This window comes from Protopterus annectens, chromosome 6.part1, assembly GCF_019279795.1.
Source record: "Protopterus annectens isolate FY-2018-M chromosome 6.part1, PAN1.0, whole genome shotgun sequence".
In the NCBI taxonomy this organism is placed as follows: Eukaryota; Metazoa; Chordata; order Ceratodontiformes; family Protopteridae; genus Protopterus; species Protopterus annectens.
Genome location: NC_056738.1, coordinates 19,281,756 through 19,309,187, shown reverse-complemented (window position 1 = coordinate 19,309,187; position 27,432 = coordinate 19,281,756). Strand labels below are relative to the sequence as shown.

At 40.5% G+C, this 27,432-nt stretch overlaps 1 protein-coding gene across 1 annotated transcript in view; it reads left to right on the top strand.

The window, feature by feature from the left end:
* LRRFIP2 (LRR binding FLII interacting protein 2) overlaps positions 1-27,432 on the top strand; it is a 1,911,431-nt gene that overhangs the window by 1,012,395 nt on the left and 871,604 nt on the right. Inside the window, exon 7 of the mRNA XM_044075332.1 lies at positions 3,148-3,280. Coding sequence (XP_043931267.1) covers positions 3,148-3,280 — 133 coding nt within the window. The remainder of the gene's footprint in view (positions 1-3,147; positions 3,281-27,432) is intronic.

Genomic DNA, 27,432 nt, shown 5'->3' with positions numbered 1-27,432 from the left:
CTAAATGGTTATGGTTCAGTCCATCCTGCCTCTTCTGCACAAGGCCAATTGGTTGTGCACTGTAGATCTCCAGGATGCATAGTATCATATCAAAATAGACGAGCTGTCCAGGAGACATTTGCACTTTTGGCTGGGAGCCAGTCACTACCAATTCAGAGTACTGCCCTTTAGGCTCACCACAGCCCCCAAGGTGTTCACCAAATGCATGGGAGTCGTGCCAGCTCACTTGAGACTCAAAGGATACCAGGTGCTTCCCTGTCTCAACTATTGGCTCCTCACCCCCCCCCCAACCAAGCATCAACTTCTACAAGCAAGGGATTGATTGCTTCAGATCTCCACCTCCTTAAGTATCTCAGTAAACCATGCCAAATCGAACCTAACTCCTGTACAGACTCTGACATTTATAGGAACTCAACTGAATACTACTACTCAAGTGGCATCATTACCTCTTCATTGCATCATGTCATTAAGAAATCAGGTGCAGGCCATACTGTCATCCTTCCTCTCCAGCAAAACTAGTGCTACAAGCTCTTAGTTCGATATCAGCTGCCTTTCTTCTAGTTCCTTTAGCAAGATTCTTTATGCAAATCCTTCAGTGGACGTTGGCGATACAGTGGTCCATTCTTTACCAGCCTCTCTCATTTCCCATAAAGACTCACTGTCCTGTTTCTGGGCAGGCCATTCTCTCTTCTTCTCCCACTCGCCACAGTAACCATGGACACTCCCAAATGGGGTAGGAGGAGTATTTCCTGGGAAAGATTGTCCAAGGCACGTGGTCCACCTTGGAGACCAAGTTGCATATCAGTGTCCTAGAGATGAGAGCGGTCCTTCTAATGTTGCATGTTTTTCAGAATGTTCTCCCTCTAGGGACTATTGCAGTCCACACAGACAACATGTCAGTAGTGTGGTACATCAACAAAGGAGGAGGAACCAATTCCTACCCATTGTGCAGAGAGACCATGAGGGTCTGGGAATGGGCAGTCTCTTGAGACTACTTTCTCATTGCAGCACATGTACCGGGAAAAACCAATGCACTGGCAGATAGACTCAATAGGACCATTCTGATTCCTCATGAGTGGTTCCTCAATCAATATGATCTTCAGCCACTGGGGCCAGCCTTGCTGCAGCCTGTTTGCCTAGCCCCTCAACATCTAGTGCAGCAAGTACTTTGCTATGATTCCCCCTCTGGGGAGTCACTGAGGGAAGCTCTGATTTATGACTGGCCCCTGGGTCTCCTTCTATGCCTGTCCTCCTCTGATTCCAAATTCTTACAAGAAAGCAAGCAGGTTGAAGAGCTCTTTCATCATCATTGCCCCCTTCTGGCCTCAACAAATATGGTTCCCCTTCCTCTGGTCTCACTTGAAATATCCTCCATGGATACTGGAGCCCACTCAGGATCTCTTATCTCATCCATCAGGAATTCAACATCCCAATCTCCATTCCCTCAAGCTGATCACATGGTTTCTCCACTTTCAGTGACAGTTAGATGGTCCAGGTTCTTTTCCACAGTTCATAACATTATGTTGGTCTCCCAGAAGGCATCCACCAAGAAAGTCTACAGAAACAAATGTAAAAGATTCTCTGTGTGGGCTTCCAAACAGAATATTGGCCCCTTTTCAGCACCTGCTTCAGCCATTCTTCTTTTTCTCACTGCTCTTTAAGAAAGGGGTTAGTCTTTCTACTATTAAACTTCAGTTGGCAGCTATATCCAACTTCCTTGCTGGAAACGAATCATCCTGTCTGGCATCTTCCAGATTATGTAAAGCGTTCATAAAGGGGATTTTCTTCCTTAGACCTCCAATAAAGGATCCCACTTCTCCTTGGGATCTGATGGTGGTCCTTCAGGGGTTAACTCAGGAAACCCTTTGAACCTGTGCACAAATGCGATATGAAGTTTGTTTCTCACTTCAGCAAAAAGAATTTGAGTTCCAGCCAGGCCTTATCAGCTAAGCCTCCTTACATTATTTTCCATTAGGGTAGGGTTTCTCTATGAACCAACCCTTCCTTTCTGCCTGAAGTGGCTGTGGGAACTAACTAACCAGTCTATACAATTACCAGTTTTCTTTCCAAACTTTACAAATAAGGGCGAATATATACTTCACCTTCTTGATGTTTACAGATGGTTAAGTTTTTATCTTCACAGACAATTGCTGAAGTCAGTGCAAGAAGTAAAAGAACAAGCACATTCTAAGGGAAAAATTGAAGAGCAGACTTTCTGACACTAGTAATAGTTTACCTCAGCTGAGCACCACACTGCGGTGCGCAAACCCACACAAACAAGGGCTTTTAAACGGCAAAGTTGAAAGGGATGGAAAAACTGCCAATAAGCTACAATTTCTGGACCAGATACCACTGGGGGGGGGGGGGGGTCACTTGGGAGCATTCTCTGGTTGTGACTTGCTTCAAGTCACACATGAGGCAAATGAGGGCTAAAGGAATCGGTCCCTTTGCCACGGGAACTCCAACTCACAGCCTTAATCCCCTGTACAATATGCAGTAGTTTGAAGCTGTAATTTGAAGATCTCTTATCTGAAGTTTGGTTTCTGATGTTGCATATGAAAGGGACCATTAATTTCTGCTGACCTTCATAGGTGGAGCAAAATTAATTTTTGCTTCTGTTGTTAGAGGCGGAATCAACTACCCATTGTACACAGGACTCTCTTCTGAAAGTACCTACAGATAATACCAGCATTCCTGATTTCATAAAAAGTAATCTACTTTATAGTGTACTTTGTAACTTGGTACACCCTCTTGCAGTCTGGATTTTTTGAAAGGTTTCTCCCAAGTTTTTTTGATGTTTCATTCCAAACACAAAAGTCAGTGTCATCTTACATTGTTTGAGTTTTTCATTTTTTTATTTTTTTCAGTTCTTTCTCACTTCCTTGACAGATTAAATTTAGATTAAGCAAAAAGGCATGACAGCTTTCTAGTAGGAGTGGAGTTAACAAGTAAATAAATGACAAATCTGTAAAGATAAAGGTTTGGATTCTAAATATTTTGAATGTTTGATGCAGGAATGCAGGAGACTGTTCTACAAGCCTTCCTTTGTTTAATTCAAATTAACCTAATAAATAATATTACATTGCTTCGACTATTCACATAGCATATCACACATTTTTAAACAGTATTTTGCATTTCTTTGTTTAGAAACATGGACTAGTGGTAATCCCAGATGTCACTTCTAATGGAGATCTAAGTCAAGAGCCAGTTGTTGGTTCAGTAACTGTTGTATCACAAGAAGCTGCACAAATGCTGGAGTCGACAGGAGAGGGACCTTTAGGTAAAATACAGTTGTGCCTATTTTTTTCTGAAAACAAACCACCTTGCTTTGAATTTTTCAAATTATAACAATCCTTGGTAGATGAGGGTTGTATCTCTTGTGATGGCATTTTTAACAGTATAAGACTTTATGCAGAAGTGTTCAATTATGTCTTTTTTTTCTGCAGAATCTTACCAGTTGATGGTATTAATCACTGTAACTATACCATTGTTTTATTTATCTTTTTTTTTCCTGACCAAGAAATTACCTCTTTCTTTGCAGTGTCAGTCATTGATTGCCACAGTGCTAACAATGGATAAACAGGGATGTTTCCTACTTTTATGTATTTGACTTTGTTTATTGGTCTTCCTTGATTTGTTCTTGCTTTGTGGTTTAATCATCTTCTGGAATATATCTTAACAGTTTTTGCAGTATTACTAGTGGATTATTGGGAAGATGCTTATTGGTGAATTGGGGAGTATCTAAATTTACTGTAGGTGTGATTTCCTTTGATGAGCTAGGGTTCTGTCTAGGACTGGTTTTCCTCTTTACAACTATTGAATACCAGGCTTACCTTTTGCTCCCCTTTTGACCTGAATAGGACAAAACAGATATATGAAAAAATGAACATATTTCAATTTCAGATCTACCCTCTTAATATCTTCTCCCTATCTCTATGCTCCTATCCTTCACCATCACAATCCCTGTTTCCCAGTAATCCTACACTGAAAACCTTCACACTCTGAATCCCCACAAACAACTTATGACCTACAATGATTTATTTACCTTCTATAAATGTAATTCTACCCTGTATCCTAGACAAACGGTAAACTGCTACTCTCTTTACATATTAAGCTTCACTATGTCTACAACTGTATGTAATAATGTTTTAGTTAAGTAGTATTTTTCTGTATTAGAATAGAATGTAATGTGTAACACAACTGTAAATTATAAAAATGTATCTACTTCATGTGGAGATTTTCTCCCTGGGTCTGCACTGAAAATGGGTTTCTGACCCAGTCGGACTTTACCAGTTAACAAATATCAATAAATAAATAAATGTATTGTTTAATGCACCTTTCTTCACTTTTCTGTTCAATTATTGTTACCCTACAACTGAAAACCTTTCATTTTTAGTAAAAATACTGATTTAATGTTCACGATCATAACATTGTTGATGATTTCATTGATCATGGTTAAGGAGTATTAATTATTACTATTATCAGAACTGGTAGAATTAATTCTACTGGATATAGCCTGAATTTTGTTTTTGTATAATCCTTTGTTACATCCACCTTCTGAAATGTTATGCATCAAGCAAACAGCATATTTATATGCAAATACATTTCTTATGCATATCCATATAGATTCACTTTGTCTTTTTACATTCTATATAAATAGTTTATGTATTGTTTACCTGTGCAATTCACATGCTTCTTTAGATGTGGATTTAATCCATTATGTTAAAGTGTCTGTTATTCTGTTTGATGTTGTATCTACCTTTTGGCTTGGGAAGTGGCTGAAAAGGGTCTCTGGACCATTCCATTCCATTTTCTTTGTTAATGAACTAAAAATAAAATAACATAGCTGGACTCCTTGATTTGAAGTCTAAATACTAGCAAGCTTCATTTCTCTGTTTTCCCTGCCCTTAAAACTAAGTTCTGACATTGAAGACCTGCTTCTTTTCTCTTAGTTAGATCTCCACGTTAGAATGTAGCCCTTTTGCAGCCTTAGACTTGATGAACATGATGGCCTTTCTAAAGCTCCAGGTGAAGCAGGAAGTCATCTCGGACCCCTTCCCTTCACTGTGACAAGGTTGGCATACAGAAAGAGAAATTACTACCTCGCTTATGAGAAGAAAACCCTCAGAACATAAAGATTTAATAAAGCTTTGCAAAAAACATTCTCACTTGAGAACTAAATGGCTGATATGTGGACCTGTCAATAGAATGATATGTGGATCAGTTAGTAGAATGTTGTAAGGAAGCCATGGATCTGGCACCAACAGGAGACAAAGTATCTGTGCATCTCAGTGAAATGCAAATATAAGAAAGCTCACTTAAAAGTGCAATGACAGGGAGGTCCAGAAATTGTACTTACAGTTGGAAAAACAAGCATGGGAAGGGAGAAGTATTGATATTGTATAAAGTGTTGCTTAAACCTAAGCTTAGCTCTTACTTAGAATTTTAGAAAGATTTTCTTTTTAGAACATCTATAGGAGTTGACAGTAAAACTACACAGAGTCAGTCTCAAACATAGAATGATTCTAAGCATTACATGAAACAGTTAACATGAGTAGTACAAGCAGATATGCTGGAGAGTGTCTTACAGTACGTTTATAGCAGTTTGTTAAAGTTGTTTGGTGGGGAAATGCACAAGGCAATTACATTTTAGAAAAAAATGATGAAATTCCAACATTTTTTTTGGGGGTGGGGTGGGGCTCAATACAGTAATTTTAATGACAAACCAGTTTATGTATAAGGGCATACAGTTCCCTTCTCTGAATCGAAATAAAGTCTACAGTAAAGGTTGCCTGATTACACAGTAGCTCACACCTTACAAGGGATTTTTGGAAAATTTGTATATAATTTGGAAATGTTAATGTTCATAGATTGTTTTGGGACTTCTTAAGGAGGAATTTGTAAGATGAAAACTGATGCTGATTAAGGTAAAGACAGACTTTTTTTTACAGGATTTAAAGATATGATTGCTAGTTGTACAGCAAGAAATTTGGAAAACAAAAAGAGAAGTGAACGAATTGTTATCCAGTCCATGATTCACTTTAAAGGTTGGACTTGTTGCCACAGTCTTACTTAGGATATTTTGTTAACAGTTTGTAGTTTATCTTAAATATATTCATTTCTGTTGCTCACCATTCCTACATAGGCCTTTTCTCCCTTCTCTCCAGTTTTTTGAATATTTTCTTTCCTACCTTAACTTGTATAGTATTACAGAACACAGACGATCTTTACTGTTCAATGTCTTGGTTTGGACAGGTTGGTTTTGCCTAAATCACTAAGGCGTTTATTGGTGGTGTCACTGTGTAGTGCTTGTTGTACAGTTTCTTCTAATTTGCTTGTTGCTAACTTTCTTTACATTGAGGTTGTCTGTGTTCTCTTTTTGTTGGTATTGAGCACACCCAGGGGCCATTCGCATTGTGGATACAACATTCAGTTGCTGTGTACTGAAGCCTCACTTGTCAATGTAGGCTCAAGACTGGTGGTTGGAGGCTGTCGGTGACTTTCGAGTTAACTCATGTAATGGTGCAGACTGTCTTGGTACTGACTGTTTCTGTGTTAGAAATTGAAATGGGAGACATGGGAACAGGCACCTACTAGTGTAGCCCACCTACTCTTTGAACAGCTTGGTATTTAAACCATTACATTTCCTCTCAGTAGGACAACAGAATGGAAGGTCTTTGGAAGCCCAGGTAATGTTCACTCCAGTGTTCACTTTCTGCCTTTTCCCAAAAGCCATTCCTTCTCCAGAATATTTTTTGTATGTGTTCTTCCCACAGATTCCATTTATTTCTCTGTAATTTCACCTTCACTCTATCCCTACTTCCAATTCTTTTATCTCCTTTACAATATTCATTACTTCAGTTACAGTTGGTTTTGGTTCTGATTTCCATTTTCTGGTAATTGAATTTAATTCTGGTCCTGGTTTCCTTAGTTGCAACCATTTGCCCCACCAATGTTTCTTACAAGGAATTTTTAAATTCTGCCAACTCATTACATTTCAAAAAGCATGTTCCCAGTTGCCTCTTTCTTTCCCATCACATCTCCAGCATTTGCTCCCTACCGGAGATAGAATTTTGGGGAATAAAAATGTCAATGCAAACACTTCCAAGCAAAAATTCACCTACGCAAATACTTCCAAACCAGAATACTAAAACTTTGAGACTGTGTTGCTTACTTAGGAGCTATATAGATGTCTTCTCATTGCTCCTTTGTAAATTCTTTCCAGTCCCAGTCTCTTTTCCAACCTCTTCTGATTGATTATTGAATGTATTATGCATTGTTTTATATGCCTAGTAATTATCCCACTTTAACAGCAACATGTCTTCTAGCCTCTCCGAAAAACTTTACTAGAGCTGTTTTTTTTTCACTTAGCACTTCCCTATTCCCTACTCTTTGCTTGTACTCCCGGTAGGGAAGACTTTCTATAATCCTAACTTTTGCAAAGCCTCATCCCATTCTCTTACCTTTAACTCTCCAATTATTTGCACCAAATAGCATGTATTCTTCACTGTTTTTTTTTTTTTTTTTGGTAAATTCCAGCCTCCTCTTGTGTATTTGCTAAACCCTACTTGTGGTCATCTCTATTGGTAAAGTCTCCTTTTTCCATTCCCATTTTGGCTTAGTTCTTAAGCTACTCTCTTCTACTTTTATAAATGTAACCTGTATGGTGGCGATTCTTTTTAAAGACCTGCATTAAAAATCATATTTTGTCTCCTTAATTCTAATCTTTCCAGTTTGATTTATAACCTCCTGCTTATGTTATGTATGAGAACCTTAACTGTGTAGCTCTAAAAAAAAAAAAAAAAAATCCTTCAAATTAAGTAATCCTAAACCACCTTGTTCTGTGGGGAGAATCAACTTATCGGACTAAACTGTTGCCCTCTTCTCCTCCCAAATACATCATTCAACCTTTTTATCAATTATTATCCACAACTACTTCTCTTTTTGAGACGTGTGCCTGATCCCTATATAAAGTTAAAGGGACTAAAATTTTCACTGCTTGTCTCTTAATTATCTATACCCATAGTCAATAGCTTCCAGCTTCTTAATTTCTGTATTATCTTTTGTTTAGCCTGTTCACACATATCCTTAGCTGCCATAATAGATTCCTTTTAATACATATACCCAAGTACTTCATTTTATCTTGTTCCCATAAATATGAATATTACTGAACAAACTGATTTACAAGTACTTAATTTACAGCTGTAGTCTTGGTTTTATCTTCATTTATTTTTATCCTGTAAACAGTTGAAATTTTCCATATTACTAAAATTGTCTTTTTCTTTTATGAAATTCAAAATAATATAATTCATGAGTAAAAGTAACTTTTCTTGATTATCGTACCAGTTATAGCCTTGGATTTTTAGTCACTCGTTTTCTTTGCCAATAGCTGTAAATATAAAGCAAATAACACAAGGAGAAAGGAGACACCCCTGCTTGGATCTTCTTTTCAAACAGCTTATCAGAGATGAATCCTGCCACCCTAAGTCTTGTTTCTGGTCCTTCATATACTGTCCTAAAATTAATCCTATTATTCTGTCAGGGAATACAAATGCTACCATTGCCCCATTCATAAAATCCTAGCTGATTGTATAAAATGTTGTATATTCATCAAGATCTGGCAATAATACCATTGCGTTCTTATACTTTGCTTCCCTCTGGATCATCATTGTTTTATTAATCTTGTTAAATATTTACCTCCCTTCCACAAAATCACATTGATCCACATCTGTCACTTTTTGCAAAACCTTTGCCATTTTCTTAGCTTGTTTGGACATAAACACTTCCTAATCATGGCTTAAAATTGAAATAAGTCTATATGAAATTGGGTCTGAAGGATCCTTTCTTCTTTGGCTAATACAGACAACATAGCTTTCTTCTAAGATGATGGTACTTGTCCCCTTTCAAAATATTAACTGTAACTTTCCAAATTTTTATCATTTTCTTTCTTCTCAACTTCCAAACTTTGAGAAGTATACTGTTTTTGGGGACATCCTTGTTGATTGATTATGCATCACAGTTTTTATTTCATTCCTTCATATCTTGAATATTAATTGTTGTTCCAGATCTTCCTGTGACCTTGGCAAAATTATGTCTTCCATAAGTATTTCCATATATGCTTTTTCTTTGTTTCCACATACCTCTGCTTTCTACAGATTTCTGTAACATTTATGAAGTATTGTTAATACCTATGTAGGAGCTGTGGTTGTTTTTTTTTTTATATGCTCCCCAAGTTTGGTGACAACATTTTCTACTGTCTCTTCTCTAAATTGCTGTACTGAAAGTTTTTGTGGTCTGGAATTTATCAAGAAAAAGTTGCTTAACCTTTCTAGGCCAATGCATATTATCCAAATGCTTCCTTTCTTTCCCTTCAGTACTTTACAGTTTCTCCCGTTCTTCTTTTGCGAGATCTTATTTCTGATATTTAAACTCCATTTTGTTTTTTATCCCACTCACTAGTGCTTGCTTATGAAGAAATTTATATCCTTTGTAATAACTCTTGAATCATTTCTGCTATTCAATCCTTAAATTCCTGTATTTTTAACAGATGTTATGTTGTCCTATCTCGCCTTCATTCTTGATGTTTGGGTCTGGAACTGAGCATCGGTTCCGACTCGGCTGCATACTAAAGCTCGAGAACTTTCACTGGCTTGAGGCTATACCATATCCCATGATGCCTAGTGACAGTTACCCAGATCTCGTTTGCCGCTTGCTACTTCAGGATTGCTTTTCACTGGCTCAGGCTAGTATTTCTTTTGTGTGATTAGTTTATAGGGTTTCTGTTACTTTTTTTGGGGGGAAAGTCTTATTTTTCACCATTTGAAGGCAGGTTAGTCTACTTTGAGCAGTTTAAATCTTTACTGTTTGCTTTTTGTTGGTTTTAGCATTGCTTGTGTAGGCTGTCGTTGTGACAGGCCTCCTTTCACCCTATCCTCTGCTTTTACTTAGTCATTAATGAATCCGTTTTAGTTAGAGGATTCATTTTTTTGTCCCGTTATTTTAGCTAGTTTTAGTTAGAGGGTTCCCTCTCCTTTTCTATATCCTTTTCTGAGATTTCGTCATTTAATTTAGAAACGTCTCCTTTGGCTAGAGGAGATCATCGTTTAATTTAGAGACCTCTCCTCTAGCCCTTCTTTTACTCTCTCTCTCTCTCTCTCTCTATATATATATATATATATATATATATATATATATATATATATATATATATATATAAACCTGTTTTTTGTTTCTAATATTTGTTCTGTCTGTACTTTACTGTTTTGTCATAGGCTGTAACTTGGATTAGAGTACTGTTTTTTCTCATAGTGCTTGGCCATTATTGTGGACGAATCTTTCAGTATGGCTAAAGATTCTGCTAAAGAAGTTAAGCAGTCTGGGTTTAAGAAGTGTTTCGTGCACACAAAAGATGTCACTAACAGATGGCCACACAAGTTGTGTTTACTGCTTAGGCACCACTCACCTGCAGGATTCCTGTTCTGTCTGCTACAGTTTCAGCTCCAGGTTCGTGCATAGTGAATAAACTAATTGTGAGAGGCTTATTGAAGGGACCTTTTGAGGTGAACAGCAAAGGGAATCAATCCTCAAAATCCTCCTCTGAAAAATCCACTACAGAATCTGCTTCTTTGGCTCCGGTTTCTGATCCAACTAAGAAGCCTGAGAAACGTGTTGCTTCGGATCCGAAGGTTGTTGGACCAGAGAAGTCAAAATCTCCATCGGGCCCACCAGCATTATCGGAGCTGTCTTGGAGCCAAAAGAGAAGCCGGTCACCAACATTGGAGACTATCCGTTTGGGACCACAGTCGCCCCTTCTGCAATCGGCGGCTAGTAGCCATAGATCGTACCTTTCCTCCCAATCTTCCAGGTGTCTCTCAAATGATGTGGAGCAGGTAGTCAAGAGGTTGCTTCGAACACCGGCCTTAGCAAAAATTCTTATGAGCCCAGCTCAAACAGAAGTGGAGCCGACAGCCATATCTGCCTTTTCTTCTGTTCCTTCTCTGACTTAGACGAGTTTCAAGGGATCTAGGAATCAACACTCCCTCAGTTCCCGGGAGAAGAGTCAAACTGGACCCTTGTTGGATCTGACATTTCCCCTTGGGGCTTCAGCACAGGTGAGTTCGGCACCCACATCAGCCTCGAAGCCATCCTCCTTGGTGCGGGGGAGATCTCTGGGTTCCTTGGAACCAGAGGCTGTCTCTGGCTTGGATCGTGGTGTCTTCAAGGTGGTGAGGAGTGTGTTTTTCCCTGAGACTGCTCCACCCTCGGGCCCAGCTCCTCTTGCCCCAAGGGACCAGTGTCAACCTATACACCATCCCTCCAGCCCAAGCACAGAGAACCAGTGCCCAGGGCACCCCAAGGTGTGAGCCACTCACTTCTGAAACCTCCCCAGCATACCCCTCTGAGGAGGTCCCTCATAAGAGAACTTGTAAGAGGAAACATCTAGACTCCTCTGAGTCTGTCACATCTGAGACGGACTTAGAGGATTCACAGTGGTCCCCACGGTTACCCTCTGTGGATGTCTCCTTCTCAGACATCTTAGAGATCCTGAAATTGAGAGGTGGCTGGAAGTCCCTCTCCCCTTCTGAAGATGAGTCTATATACCTGGAGGGATTTGGATCTTGACCCCCCCCCCCACACACACACACCTTTTGGGGGTGTCTGCCTTTCGACCATCTCCTTGGTGTAGTTAGTCGAAAGGCATGGGGCTCTCCAGAATCTGTGGAACCAGCTCCGAGGAGGCCCAACAAATTTATTACAGCCCCAGACGACAAGCAATTCCTGACAAAAGGTGTCCCGGTAGATGCTATGGTGGTGGTGGTGGTGGTGGCCACCAAGAAGGAATTAGCTGAAACTTCATTTGTCCATCCGCCGAATAAGGAGTGTTGAACGATGGACAGATACTGGAAGCGTATGTTTTCTTCATCAGCCTTCACTCTTAGGTCGCTGAATTTCTTATCCCACTTTACTCGATTTCAGAGGGATCTCCTCACAGAGCTGGGAAATGCCTTCCAGGGTACTACAGCTGCGGGGGTGCCTGACAAGTTAACTCTCAGTTTGCGACCTTAATCTCTGTAGTAAACTCCTTCATGTGCCTCATTTCCTATGCAGCTGATGGAGCAAGTAGGGCAGCAGGCACAGGAATAGTTCTGAGGAGACATTCCTGGATGCATCTTTGTGAGTTTGCTGAACCCTTCAGGTCTTCCTTTATCACTGCCCCTTTTGATGGCTCGTCCTTGTAAGTAAGAGACTCTTACCAAGTGTGAGCTAGAAGGCAAAACTCTGTTTGCCATTGGAGTATGTTTCTCTGTCCCTACCATACCTTATCCCAAAGGTCAGAAGAGTGGAAAAATTGTGGTTCCGGAAATCTCAAAGAGCTTCGCCGGATGCACATGGTGAATTTTCTCCCAGGGACAGAGGGGGAAATAATGGAAGATGCCGCCCTCGCAATAAGGGGAGGCCCACGGAATCAGAGGGACAAAGATGCGTTCTGTGGCAGGCCCTTCCAGCACTCCTGAAAGGAGGGCCCACCTGTCCACCTCTGGCGGTAGTCTGGGGGAGATTATCATTGTACCCAAAAGCTTGGCTGAATATCACTCAAGAAAAATGGGTATGGCCAATCATATCCAGGCGATACAACATTCCTTTCTCTTTTTTACCCCACTCCCCCAATCAAGATCCATCCCAGGCATAAAGGGATCAAGCAAACCTAGAAATTCAAAGGTTGCTAGAAAAAAAAAAAGAGTCATCCAAGAAGCCCCTGCAGACCAAGCTGGAACCGGAATTTATTCAGTGTTATTTTTAGTTCCAAAAAAACAGGGGACTGGAGACCAATTTTGGATCTCAGCAAACTAAACAAGTCCGTAAAGAAAGCAAAGTTCCAGATGGTGACACTGCAGTCTATACTCCCTTTTCTGGGACAAGACAATTTGATGTGGTCAGTAGATCTTCAGGATGTGTGCTATCACATAAAGATGAACAGGCTATCCAGGAGATATCTGTGCCAGTCATTACCAGTTCAGAGCTCTACCCTTTAGTCTCACTACAGCCCCCAGAGTGTTTACCAAATATGTGGCAGTATTCACGGCTCACCTGAGGTGTCTAGGATTCTGGGCGTTTCCATACTTAGATGACTGACTCCTAACCACCACTACCGAGCATCTACTGACCAAGGCAAGGAACACTACTGTTCATCTCTGTTCAGAGCTAGGCATTAGCATAAATTTCGAAAAATCTGCCTTGTTGCCTTCACAGCATATTACCTTTATAGGAGCAGACTTAAACACAAGAGACATGGTAGCAAAACTGCATCACAAAATGGTACTAACATTGCACCATCAAATATCTGTCTTGCTCACAAAAAATACGGTACTGGCAAAGTTTGTTCTCAGTGTACTGGGATCAGTGGCAGCTGGAATAACATTAGTCCCTGTGGCGCTTCTACACATGAGTGTTACAGTGGCTACTGTTTGCTCAATGGTCCATGCAGGAATTACCCATGTCACACAAGATCCTCATTATGGACACCCGCAAGAAGAATCTTCGATGGTGGCTTCAGTCCACGCAGGTAACCATAGGCAGACCATTTGTTCTTCCCCAACCCGTAGCTACAGTGACCACGGACACCTCCCAGATGAAGGGGGGGGGCATTATCTGGGACAGACTGTCCAAAGAACTTGGCAGGAACATGAATACCACTTGCACATCAACGTCCTGGAGATGAGAGCAGTGCTTCTGGCATTGCAGGCATTCCAGACTTCTCTTCCACCAGGGACGATTGCAGTTCAGACAGACAGTATGTCCATCGTGTGGGATATCAACAAACAAGGCTAAACCAAATCTTACCCCCTCTGTCAAGTCTAGAGGCTCAGAGAGTTTGGCAATGGGCAATATTTTCTCAACATTTTCTGATTGCAATGCACATTCCGGGGAAATCCAACATGATAGTGGACAAATTAAGCATAGCAATTCTTATGCCTCATGAGTGGTCCCTGAAACAGGAAATTGCAAACCAATTTTTTGCAAGTGGGCTAGCTTTGCTGTGACCTCTTTGCCGAAAGCTTTTCAGAAAGCCAAATCATTGAGTTGCAGGCTAATTTTCATAGTTCCAAATTGGCCTCGTCAGATATGGTTCCCCTTCCTGTGGCCCCATCTTCAGGAGGAGCCTTGGATCCTGAACCCAGAACAGGATCTTCTGACTCATCATTCAGGAAAGCTCCATCCCTCCATTCAAATCCTCAAGCTGACAGCTTGGTTTTTCCATTTCTTTTCTTAGCCAGGCTTCCAGACATGTCCCCAGCAGTGCGTCACATCCTTATTTCATTGCACAAGACTACTACTAGGAAACTTTATGCTAGCAAATGGAAAAGGTTTTCTTGTTAGGCTGACAAAAATAATATTGATCCCTTTACAGCCCCTATAATTACAATTCTGGATTTTTTAGCAGAAACCTTTAATCAAGGAGTAGCTGCGACCACTATACAAGTAAAACTAGCTGCCATATCGAACTACCACATAGGAGACATGGGATCCATTATAATGTCTCACAGACTATGCAAAGCCTTTTTGAGAGATACATACCTCTTAAGACCACCGATAAGAGAACCTCCACCTCCATGGGATCTAAATTTGGTACTCCCTGCTTTAACTCCCCCCCCCCCCTTTTGAGACAGCTGCCTCTTGCCCACTAAAGTTCTTAACTTGTAAGACGATCTTTTTAACAGCCATTACTCTGGCTAGGAGAGTTTCAGAAATGGAAGCTCTGTCTATCCATCCTCCCTATTTGATCTTCCACAAAGACAGAGTCTCTCTTAGAACTAACCCTTCCTTTCTGCCCAAAGTCTGTTCTGAGGCCAGTTTAAATCAGTCTATTGAAAAACCTGCCTTTTTCCCAACTATGTCAACAAGGCAGAGTATAAGCTTCAACAATTGGATGTCCATAGGCAGTTACGCTTCTACTTGCACAGGACAAAGCAGTTTAGAAAATCGAACCAACTATTTGTCTCATTCTCGGAAAATAGAAAAGGAACTTCAGTTTCAAAAATCACTTTATCCAAATGGATTACAGATACTATTACTTATGCATATAGTTCTCACCAGAAGTAATTAGCAGGAAAAATTTGGGGCCATTCAACTAGAGCTATGTCGACTTTTACTGCCTTTCAAGCCACTCTACCCTTAGATTCAATTTGTGCTGCAGCCACATGGTTTAACCCTCATAACTTTATCACTCATTACAAAGTAGATGTGGCCTCCTGGAACAGGGCTTCCTTTGGTTCCACTGTTCTGAAGAGTTTATTCCCTTGAGCCACCCGAGAAAGAACATGCTGGGGATGCTGTCCCAAACATCAAGAATGAAGGTGAAATAGGACAACATAACATAAAGAAGTCATATATTCACCATAACATTTCATGTTTGTTGTCCACAATCTTTCCTTCATTCTTGCATCCCACCCTCCTTCCTGGAGGATTGAGAGGAAATTTTTGGAATTGGTCATAAATTCCTGCTGCCCTTCGTGCCTCTTATAAAGTGCAGAGGATTATTGTGTACCATAGTGGGTTAGGTAGTCTAGTGATGGGTATTTGCAAATGAGATCTTGTTAACTGTCACTAGGCATCATGGGATAGGGTATAGCCTCGAGCCAGTGAAAGTTCTCTAGCTTTAGTATGCAGTTGAGTTGGAACCGATGCTTGGTTCCGGACCTAAACATCAAGAATGAAGGTGAGATTTTGGACAGCAAACATGGAATGTTATGGTGAGTATGTAACTTATTTTTTTTCAGCAAAATGCCAGTGCTCTTTTTTCACTTCATTACCCTGCCTTGTATCTTTATCTTGTTTTTTTTTTTTTTTTGTGCATTACCTGAAATAGTTATTGGATGTGTCAGATGTTGAAATGGGAAACAGCGGTTGAGGATGGATGGAAAATTCAAGTTCTATCCAGTATAGCCCAGTGGATAATGTGTAAATTCTGTCTGTGTTTCTGCCAGTGTATTCACATCTTTAATATCAAATATTCTCTTATATCCTATATATTTATTCAAGACTGCTTTTTTTTCCTTCTAGGCTGACCCATCTGATACATTCTCACATTGGCAAATCAGGTTCTAGTCTTCATCCATAAATATTCTTTGCTGAAAACTTATTTCTGAAAAAAAAATGTTGAAATGTTGTCCATAACAGCAATTTTAGGTTGAATATAAGTGCATGCTAGTGTAATTCTCCTCCCCTGCCCGTAACTGTTTGCTACCACAACTTTTGCCTTTTCCTGTCACTATTGGAGCCCTTTTATCACTCATTATTATTATTTCTCCTTTTCCTTTCTCCCTGGTGTTTTGCTGAATGACCACCCTGAAATAGTTTCTTTGTCAAATCCACATGCACTTGTCTGTTCAGATGTGTCTCCTGCAACATTGGTATTTGCACTGTATACTTTGATGCAATATAGTGATCTGTGCATATTGTCTATACCCATAAGGCCATTTACATTGCATGATGATATGGCCAGAGTAGCCATTATGATGAAATGTGTTACCCCATCTATTATACATGACCGTTTTTTTTTTTAATGTGTGTTAACATTTGGACTAGCATGTACACAGTAGTGTTGCTGCTTCTAATGGAAAATTAGCTAATGCCTTTTGTTCCTTTGTCACAATTTTCAAGACTTTTTGCTCCAGTGAATAGAATCAACAAAAAATAGATTGTCAGCAACCCATCCCTTTTGACTTGTAACGAGCATGCAGAATTATGTACATTGTCCAAACAGATAGGAAGAATTGCCCCAAATCGACAGATGTACTCCTGTTCACCACCTGTTCTAAAATAGTTACCCATACTAAACCATATGTTAGAGCATGTGTTCTCACTAAGACTGCTGTCTGTTATCCTCTTATCTATATTCCCATCCCACATGTAAGAAGCAGCTTGCATGCTTTCAGTAAGAATTAACTTTTAGCCCTAAGAAAAAGTACTGTGGTTACCTTTAAGTAAAGTAAATTGTACATTGTTTTATTAACTGCACTAGTCCGAAGGCAACTGGCGTGCAACTACTTGTATAACTTTTTCACTTCTCACCGTTTCAAACTTCATTTATTTTTCACTAAACTGCTTGACTATGTACCTTTATATATTATAGAGTACCTGGTTCATTTTATTCAGCAGCCAATGTCCAGACTTTCATGATTAATTGCCTGCACATGCAGACTGCTTGTCTCCAAAAAGCATTTGGTAATGAAAAAGAAAAAGCTAAATTGGCTGTTGATACATGACAACAATTCTTTCGTAAATTTTACACAGAATGCCATGTTCAGGCCTCTCATGATTAATTGCTTGAACTGTAGATTTCTTATCTCCTAGTGAAAGCTTTTGCTAATGGAAAATTAGCTAATGCCTTTTTAAATACAATAAACAGAGTAACATTTTCTAGCCCTTTCATTATTTTATTATATTTTTCAGACCTTTTGGTTTTAATAAAATGTGTGTATAACTTAAACTGCAGATGTTAAATCTAGACTTCTACACTATAAAAGAGGTGGAATCTCCATGTAATATGATTACTACACTTTTACGTCCCCAGACCAGCAAGCCAAGATCACAACATTATATTAAATTTCACTTGTTTCTCGACAGCCTTTTTTGCTGCAGTGAAAGGCCTGGATACATCATCATTAAAAGTACTTTCTTTAATATTTTAATATATACAGCAGTCAATGATAAGACCCTCCCCTACTTACATTTAAAGTTTTCCTTACTGCATATTATTCAAAATCGCTTTACAATGTAACATGCATGTTCTATCGTGATATATTTATACAAATATTAATCAGAGCAAAGACTGTTTTACTTCCAGGCACTTCTCCATTCCCTTTATTGTTCTTGTAGACATTAATAACATGAAGTGGTTGTATATTTTACAGTTTGCCTACCAGATTAACACAGTCAATAAAATTACAGTCTTTATCAGACACTTCTTGCTGCAAAGTTGCATTTGAAATGCTTGCTCCTGTACCTAGTGTGGTTGATGCTTTTCAGTTTTTATTCACTAATTTTGCAATGTTGATGGTCTTCTTACTGATCATCTTCCAACATCAGTCTCTAGTTCAAGTCCACAGTACTCCTGCTGCTTCTAGTCTGCTTTTGTGCTTTTTTTTTCCTCTCAAGCATTTTTCTTTTAAATAGTGGAATAGGTTTTATATGCAAAGTCTCTCTATAGGTTTTGTTACTGGTAGAAGAATGAGAAGCAGTCACCTTCTGCTTGCTGACATATTTTTTAAATGAATAATGTGCTTTATTCACACTCCATAACTTTCATTTTACAACAGTACAGTCCCCTTGTGTGGTGCACTCAGTTATGACCTGGTGGTTTAAGCAAGTACTTGTAAAAAATATTTTTTCCTCAGATATAACCTTTATATATCCAGTCGAGCCCAGTGCCAAGGTTTACAATGTTAATTTCACTCTACAGCTTTGTTTTTCTTCTTCTGTAATAAGACCTCATTTAACCAAACTATATTGTCATTTTCCTGTTCAGGTAACCTCATGTGATATTTCTTTTTTATTGGTACTGTTTCTAGTTCTCATCTCAGTTTTTCTTGTACTTTATCCCAGATTCACTACTTACATAAATACATTTCATAGGAGTAAGTAATCTTAGATACCTAGATCTATTCTCCTGTTCTTTTATTTAATTTGTTGTCTGTGTTACTTCCATATTTGGTTTGTCTGACATTTTTCCACTTTTTGGTTCAGGCTTTTTTAACCACCAGTAATATCAAGGCTGTTAATGGTCTGGTATGTACTTTCTCATTTAGGATCCCTATCCAACTAAAGTAAAATTCTGTCACTGTCAGCTGCCACACTTAATACAGATTTTTTTTAATTTAATTTTAAATATCCCTCAATCTTTTTGCAATTTTTGAAATTGCTGCCAATCTCTGCATATTCAGCAGTCATCTCCGGTTTCTGGGAACATCTTTAGAATTGCGTTTCGAATATAGAAGTTCTTGTGAAGATATTTCCAGGCAAATGTTTTGAATTTTCTAGCCTTTGTCACTTATCTAAGTGCTTTGTAGACTCCTGCCCCGGTATCCTTCATTAGTTCTCCATCAGTTAACTTTTGCCACCCTTCTTTAATTTGTTCTGTTTTCTATTAATTAAATGTATAGATTCTGTTGATTAATTTTTTTGTTAGCTTCCATTTTCCTTGTCTCTATCATAATTACAAAGTCAGACTTTTGCCACCCCCTTCTTTGAATTTTTCTTGTCATACTCCTGACAAATATCACAAAGCCCATATATTTTGTTGTCATTTGGCCTCAAATTATACCTCTCTGTAAACTGTTCAGTCCATTTTTCAAATACAGTCAGCTATTCCCAGTACCATACTTGGCTTTCCTATGAGCATCATCTGTGCAATAATGTAGCATAACTAGAGTCCATCCTTTCCTAGATTCAGTGGACCATAACTTGAACTTCCAGAGCAAAAATTCTATTCTTTCCATAGTATGTAACAGTACGTTATAAACCAACCCTAACTTTTTTTCTCTCTTTCTGTAGTCCGTTCCTGCCGCCCAATCCCCAACTTGCAAACGTTATTACTTGCCTCTGTTTAAACATTGTTGATTTTCAGTTATATTGAGTACAATACATAGTCAGAGTTGTGTGACTTTGTGATATCCCTCCAAATACATGATGGTGCCAGCCCTCCTCCTCCTCCTGGTAGCATAACTTTCTGCAACTCCTGCCCATGCCCCTTATAATTAAATGTCATCATTGACTTTTCTAATCTACTCCAATAATCTCTAACTGCGTCATATAAAAAGGCTTGTGTGGCATGTGATACCTAGCCCTTTTAAATAATTTTCCATTTTTTAACTATTTTATTAACTTTTTATATGTTCCCGGGCTTCTTTTGTAGAGTCCACAATTCTCCTTTACAACCAAACTCCCAAATAGTTTATTCTGTAAAGTCCCCATAAATTAGAATGCTTCTGGATCAGATGTTGGTTACACAAATAACTTTTGTCTGTATTAATCCTATAACCCGAAATCTCTGCAGATTGTCCCAAAAAATTAAGTAACTCTGGAATTTCCCTGTATTGTTCAACCAAATGTGCCATTACATCATCCATAAATATTGCTAATTTAATTTCTTCCCCATACTAGTTCCATTCCTTAATACAGTGATGGCAAACCATTTGAGTTTGGCATATCAAAAGCTCCTGGCACAAAATTTGGTGCACTTCACATGAGCAACAAATGCAAAAGCAGTGTCCTTGGTAACTCGGGTGGTGGTAATCACCGACGTGTCACCCAAAACGTTATGGTGTGTGTTATCCTTTGCCATGCATGCCATAGGTTCACCATCACTGCCTTAATAGGTTCATAGGCAAGTACAAGGCTAGCTGCCCTTACAAAACCATGGTTGATAATTACATATTACTCCTAATGTGAATAACTGGGATCATACCATAGATAATTTGAGGGGATCCATGCATGGGATGAAGCATTTAGGAGCTGTGTCTGTCCATTAGTAGTACAGAGTGAAGTCTTGGGTTAAATGTGCTGTTTCACCTCTGTAGATCCAAGTTGCACTTGACTGTGGACAAAGATGAAATTTATGTGGATGGAGAAGTCTGTTCCACAGCAGTGCTATCCTCTGCAAGATGTACCTCTCCCCCCAAACTGTTATGTTAATGTTGTAGAAGAAGTTTAGATCCATAGACTGAGTATTTCTGATCCATTTGACTTGCTGATGTACAGTAAATCCATCAGTATTGAGTTGGAGGATGCCCTGTATGCCAGACACAGGTGAACTCTTAGCAGTTTGTGTGATACTGCGTATAGTGGCAGCCTGGCAGGGCTTTGAGTCAGTCCACGTAGAACAATGTTGTTTAGACTTTGTAGTATACTTTAGTAAGGTATTTCTGAGGACATTGCAGTTGGTGGGTGTTTGTGTGTGTGTGTTTGTGCATGTGGACAGATGCATACCAAAGGGGACATTATGCTCAATGACTGGCCTAATGAGGGCTGAGTAAGACAGTGATGTCCATAGATCTAGACACAATCCCTTTGTTTATAAGTTGTGCTTTATAGAAGGATGGACTTAAACAATGGACCCCCATGTTGGACAGAAGTTAGGTCACTGTCCACATAAGTTTGTAAATTCCAAACAACTCAGTAAACCCTTAGGGGCATATTGTCAGTGTAGTAGTTCTCTGGGGGTGGATGACTACCCAAAGGAATACAATAATGCATTTTTGGCATTTAGCCAAACGTCTTTCGGCTTTTCCTGGTTAGGGGTCGCCACAGCGGAACTCTGGTCTGCTGATGATTGGCAGTGGATTTTTACGGTGCCAAGTTGCCATCCCGACGCCCAACCTTCAAAGAAGGCACACCCATTCACGCACGCACCTACATGCAGACTCCGCACAGAAGGCGCTCCAGACGAGAATCGAACAGGAGAACCTCTTGCTGTGAGGTGACAATGTTAACCGCTGCACCACCGTGGCTCATATTGGACTTGTGTTTATATATATATATATATATATATATATATATATATATATATATATATATATATACATATATACTATTCTTTAAAACTATTCTAGTCAATTTTTGGGATTGTGGTTGTTATAGCCAAAAGTTTGAATTGTTTGCTGCTTTTTCTCATTTTTCTTGCTGTTACTGTTCTTATTAAGATAAACAATGTCTAAGGATCAAAAGGAACAGAAAGAACCTAGGCAATCTGGATTTTAAAATGTGATTGCTGTAACCAAAAGTTGTCAGTTACGGATAGGCACACTAGCTGTGTTTATTGCCTTGGTACTCTACATTTGCAAGACCCATGTACCATTTGTCATGGTTTTAATGGAAGGGTCTAACTTGTGCACACAAATAAGCTCATAGTTAGGGGCTTATTGAAGGTCAAAAACCAAAAAGGTCCAGCACAAATGGGTTGAAAACTCAAATAGTTTATTTAGGTACCTCAAAAAACAGATAGAATACCAGTTTCGGCAACAGCCTTCCTCAGTGCTTTAACACAACTAAAAATACCTGACCCTTAAATAATTAACATCATTAGCATTCACAAATATCATTGGTGGGTTAAACATTATGACAACTCATTCAGGCTAGGTTTAAACAAACCCCCTAGCCTGGTAATCCAACCTGATTCCTTATTGTTTAGTATAGTGTGCCAACCAACTTTAGAAAAATTCTGACCCTGGACTCAATCAGTAACAGTAAATGTAAACCTGGCTGTTTTGTGAACCAGTGTGTGCTTAAACAAAGCATTAGTGGCTCTTCTGTTCCTGATCTCACTGAAGTGTTTGGAAATCCGAAGCCTCAGTGTTCTAGACATTTGTCCAACATAAAACGCCAAACAGGAACAGGTAGCCAAATACACAATCCACTCAGAACTGCAATTCCCAAAACACAAAATGTCATAAACCTTGGGAGTATTAGAGCTGTTGAAAGTACTGGTTTTAAATATGTGGGGACATGCGGAACAGTATCCACAAGGTACACATCCCTTATTCCCAAAAATAGTGGATTGTTGAAGTGAAGGCGGAACCTTGCGTTTATAATGACTAAAATGAGACCCTAAAGCGGTGAAACAGTTTGAGGGTGAGCCATTTTTCACCAAATATTTCAGTTAGCCAAGGACTTATTGGTCCTTGAACAACAACTGAAAAATAAGACGTTACAGAAGTTTAATAGAGATGTGATGGATTATGAAAGGGGCAAACCATTCGGGGCTCAACAGAAAAATGTCAGATCTTGCTTTGGAAGAGGGTATTATCAACAAAAAAAATGTTTATCATTTATCATGATATTTGTGAATGCTAATGATGTTACTTATTTAAGGGTCAGTTATTTTTAGTTGTGTTATAGCACTGAGGAATGCTGTTACCGAAACCGGTATGCTATCTGTTTTTTGAGCTACCTAAATAAACTATTTGAGTTTTCAACCCATTTGTGCTGGACCTTTTTGTTTTTTTATCTAGTGCCTTGGTTGGTTTGGTCCGTGCACATCCGTACATGCAGGTGCTTGTGTTTGCTTATTAAAGGTCCTCTTCACATGAGGGAACCCAGAGCTTCAAATCATCATCTTCTTAAAAAACTAAAAAAGGACATAAATGACATGCTATCTCTGCTCCAGCATTGGAGCCACCTAAAAAAGTGGTCATTTTGGAAACAAGGGCTCTTGCCTCTGACAAATAGATATCTCTCTCTTCGGCTCAGTCTGTGTCTTCAGAGCCGACAGAATTACTGACTAAAAGACTGTCTCCAAACTTGGAGCCAGTCACTCCCATACTGAGATCACCCATATTGGAGAGGGCAAGGTCTCCTTCGATATCCTCCCATTCCTCCAGGAGTTCATCTGAAGAAGACATGGAGCAGGTGGTGAAGAGACTACTCCAAACACCAGCGCTGGCAAAAATGTTATCGTCTCTGGACCCAAAGAAATCGGAGACATTCATAACTTGTCTCTTGACCTGAGTCGTCCTCTGATCCCACTTGCGACTTTGGAGCCAGGGATCATGGGGCCAATAGTAGTGGAGACGTCAGAACTGAGACCCCCCCTTAGGTTTGTCGGTTCCGTCATCTACTCTGACTAACTTGCTTCCTTCAGATGTCGAGGGGTCTATTAGCTGATGTTCACAGGTCAGGTCTTGGGGGGGGGTGGAGTCGGCATGGAGAGTTGGCTGATCCGACTCTACTCCTTGGTGCCTCGGCTAGGTTGAGCTTGGCTCCTATATCGGCTGTGGAGCCACCCTGTCTCCCCCGGGGTCGTTCCTCTCTCTCTCCTTTGAGCCGGGGATCTCTATGGAGTAAGGCGAGGGGGCTTTTGAGCTGATGGAGAGTTTACTGTCTCCTCAGACAGCTCCACTCTCTGGCCCAAGTTCCTTTCCATCACAGACCCCAGGAACTCCCTGCAGGCAGCATCATCTCTTCTGAAACTTCACCAGAGTACCTCTCTGTGGAAGTCCCTCGAAAGAAATTGTGCAAGAGGAAGCACATAGACTCCCCTGTTGAAGTCTATCACTTCAGATATTGACCTGGATGATTCAGAAGTGTCCCCATGGTCTCCCTTTCGGGATGTCTCCTTTGCTGACATCCTTGAGATCCTTAAACAGAGGGGTGGCTGGAAGCCCGGCAACCCTTCAGAGTACGAGTCTGTATACCTAGAGACTTTTGGGCGTCGCCCTTCGACCTCCCGGTTGCCTTCTCCCTACAACCAGCTAATGAACAACATCTCTCGTAAGGCTTGGACTTCTCTGGATACAGTGGAACCTGTTCCACGGAGGCCCAATAAATTCATTACAGCTCCTGCGGAGAAGGAATTTTTAACTAAAGGTATCCCTGTAGATGCGATGGTGGTGGTGGCAGGCAGTAAGGAGGAGTAATCAGAGACCTCCTCTTCTGTCCATCCTCCAAACAAGGAGTCACAGACTATGGACAGATGTGGAAAGCGTGCTTTTTCTTAAGTGACATTTACACTGCGGTCACTGAATTACCTTCACATACCTAAAGGAGCTGGGAGATGCTCTTCAGGGTACTGTAGCTTTGGGGATTGCAGATAGTTTCTTCTCAGCTCTCCACCCTCAACTCAGTTGTTAACTCCTCCATGTGACTGATTTCATATGCTGCTGATGGAGCGAGCAGGGCTGCAGGTACAGGAATTTCCTTAAGGAGGCATTCCTTGATGCGTTTATGTAATTTTGCCAAACCCTTCAAGTCTTCCCTCACTAATGCGCCCTTTGATGGCTCGCCCCTGTTAGGGCCTAAACTGAAAGAAACCTTGACCAGGTGTGAATAGGCAGGGAAAAACCTTGTCTGCCATAGGAGTCCGTTTTTCCGTTCCCACTAGACTTTATCCCAAATGTCAAAGAGATGGAAAAATGTGGTTCTGCAAATCCCCAAAAGGTTTTTCCGACACACGTGGTGACATTTCCCCCAGATGCAGAGGGAGAAGTAACAATGGAAGACACCAATCTTGCGGCAGAGGGGGTCCGCAGAATCAGGTCATCGGAGATATGTTCTCTGGCAGGCCCTTCCAGCGGTCCTGAATGGGGGGCCGTCTGTCCACCTCTGAAGGAAGTCGGGGGACGCTTGTCACTGTACCCAAATGCCTGGCTAGCAGTAGCTCAAGAAAATTAGGTACAATCAATCATATCCAGAGGTTATTACATACCCTTTTCCACCTATCCTCCTGTAAATCAGTCCTTTCCAGATGTCCCACCCAGTCAGAGAGATTATGCAACATTAGAGATGCACAAGTTGCTAAGAAAGAGAGTCATCCAACATGTCCCCGCAGACCAAATTGGATCTGGAACTTACTCGGGTTTTTTTTAGTTCCAAAAAAGACAGGGGACTGGAGACTCATTTTGAATCTCAACATATTGAACAGGTCTTTAAAAAAATCAAAATTCCAGATGGTAACATTGCATTCAGTATTCCCCTTTCTGGGGAGAGACGATTGGATGTGCTCGATAGATCTGCAGGATGTGTACTACCGCATAAAGATGGACAGGTGAGCCAGGAGACACTTATGCTTTCGGTTGGGAGACAGTCATTAAAAATTTCGGGCCCTGTCCTTTGGCCTCACTACAGCCCCCAGAGTGTTCACCAAATGTATGGCAGTGGTTACGGCTCACTTGAGATGTCTAGGATTCCATGCATTTCCATACCTAGACAACTGGCTCCTGACCGCCACCACCAGGCATCTACTACTACAGGCAAGGGACAAAACCATACTTCTCTTTTCCAGGTTAGACATTACAATAAACTTAAAAATATCTGCCTTGTTGCCTTCACAGTGTATTACTTTCTTGGGCACAAAATTGGACACAAAAGAGCTGCTGGCAAAACTTACCCTTGAAAGAATCCTGTCATTACACCATCAAAACAGGAGCTTGTCATCAAAGAGAAAAGTTCAAGTGAGGCTTGTGTTACAAGTTCTGGGTACCATGGCGGCAATTCTTCTAGTACCTCTAGAACATCTGCACATAATGATCCTCCATTGACTAATATTTGCGCAGTGGTCGATGCAGGATCTACCACTGTCACATCGGATATTGCTCACACAGTCATGCAAGAAGGATCTTCTCTGGTGGCTTCAAACAAATCAGTAGTTCTTGGATCACCATTTTGTTTTCCCGTAACCGACTGTTGTACTGACCACGGACGCTTCCCAGATCAGGTGAGCGGGCATTATGTGTGGAAGACTGTCCAAGGCTTATGGCAAGAACACTAGAACCACTTGCATATCAATGTCCTAGAGATGAGAGCAGTGCTTTATGCATTGCAGGCATTCCAGGACTCTCTCCTGATAGGAACTATTGCAATTCAAACAGACAACATGTCAGTAGTGTGGTACATAAACATGGAGGAATCAAATCATACCCCTTATGTCGAGAGGCACTATGGGTTTGGCAATGGGCTGTCTCTTTTCAACGTTTTCTGATAGCAATGCACATCCCGGGGAAGATCCAACGTGATAGTGGGCAGACTCAGCAGAGTGATTCTGTTGCCTCATGAATGGTCCCTGAAACAAGAAGTTGCGGAAGAGATCTTCCTAAAATGGGATCAGTCTTGCTGCGACCTTTTCACCACGTTCATCAACGCCAAGTGCAGCAGCTACTTTGCCCCCCCCCCCCCCCCCCCGGGGAAGTCACCAAGGGATGAACTCGTACACGATTGGCCCTGGGTCTTTTTTATACTTTTGCACTCTTCCCCTTGATACCCAAAGTACATCAGAAAGCCAGCACGTTGAGCAGCACCTTGATACTCATTGCACCTTATTGGCCTTGACAAATTTGGTTCCCTTTTCTCCAAACCCATCTTCTAGAGGAACCGTGGATTCTGGACCCAGTTCCCGACTTTTTGACCCACTCATCGGGAATGTTCCATCCGTTAGTCCAGACCCTAAAGTTGACAGTATGGCTGCTCCAATTCCCCAAATAGCAAGATGTTTTGATATTTCCCCTGCTGTTAAACATATCTTGATTTCTTCCCACAAAACATCTACGAGGAAACTGTATTCCAGTAAATGGAAAAGATTCTCATACTGGGCCGTTAAGCACAATATAGACCCTTTTACAGCTCCTATCACAGCAGTTCTGGAATTTCTCTCCATTCTTTTTGACAAGGGAGCAGCAGCAGCTTCCATCAGGGTACAACTAGCAGCTATATCTAATTTCCATACCGGGGAAATGGGAATGTCTATCATGTCCCACAAACTGTGTAGTGCCTTTTTGAAAGGTACCTTTCTAATAAGACCCCCCCCCATCAGAGAACCTCCATCCGTTTGGGACCTGAATTTTGTTCGAACTACCTTAATCTTACCACCTTTTGATCCCATATTATCATGTGATTTGAAGTTTTTGTCATGGAAAACTCTTTTCTTGGTATCCATTACCTCTG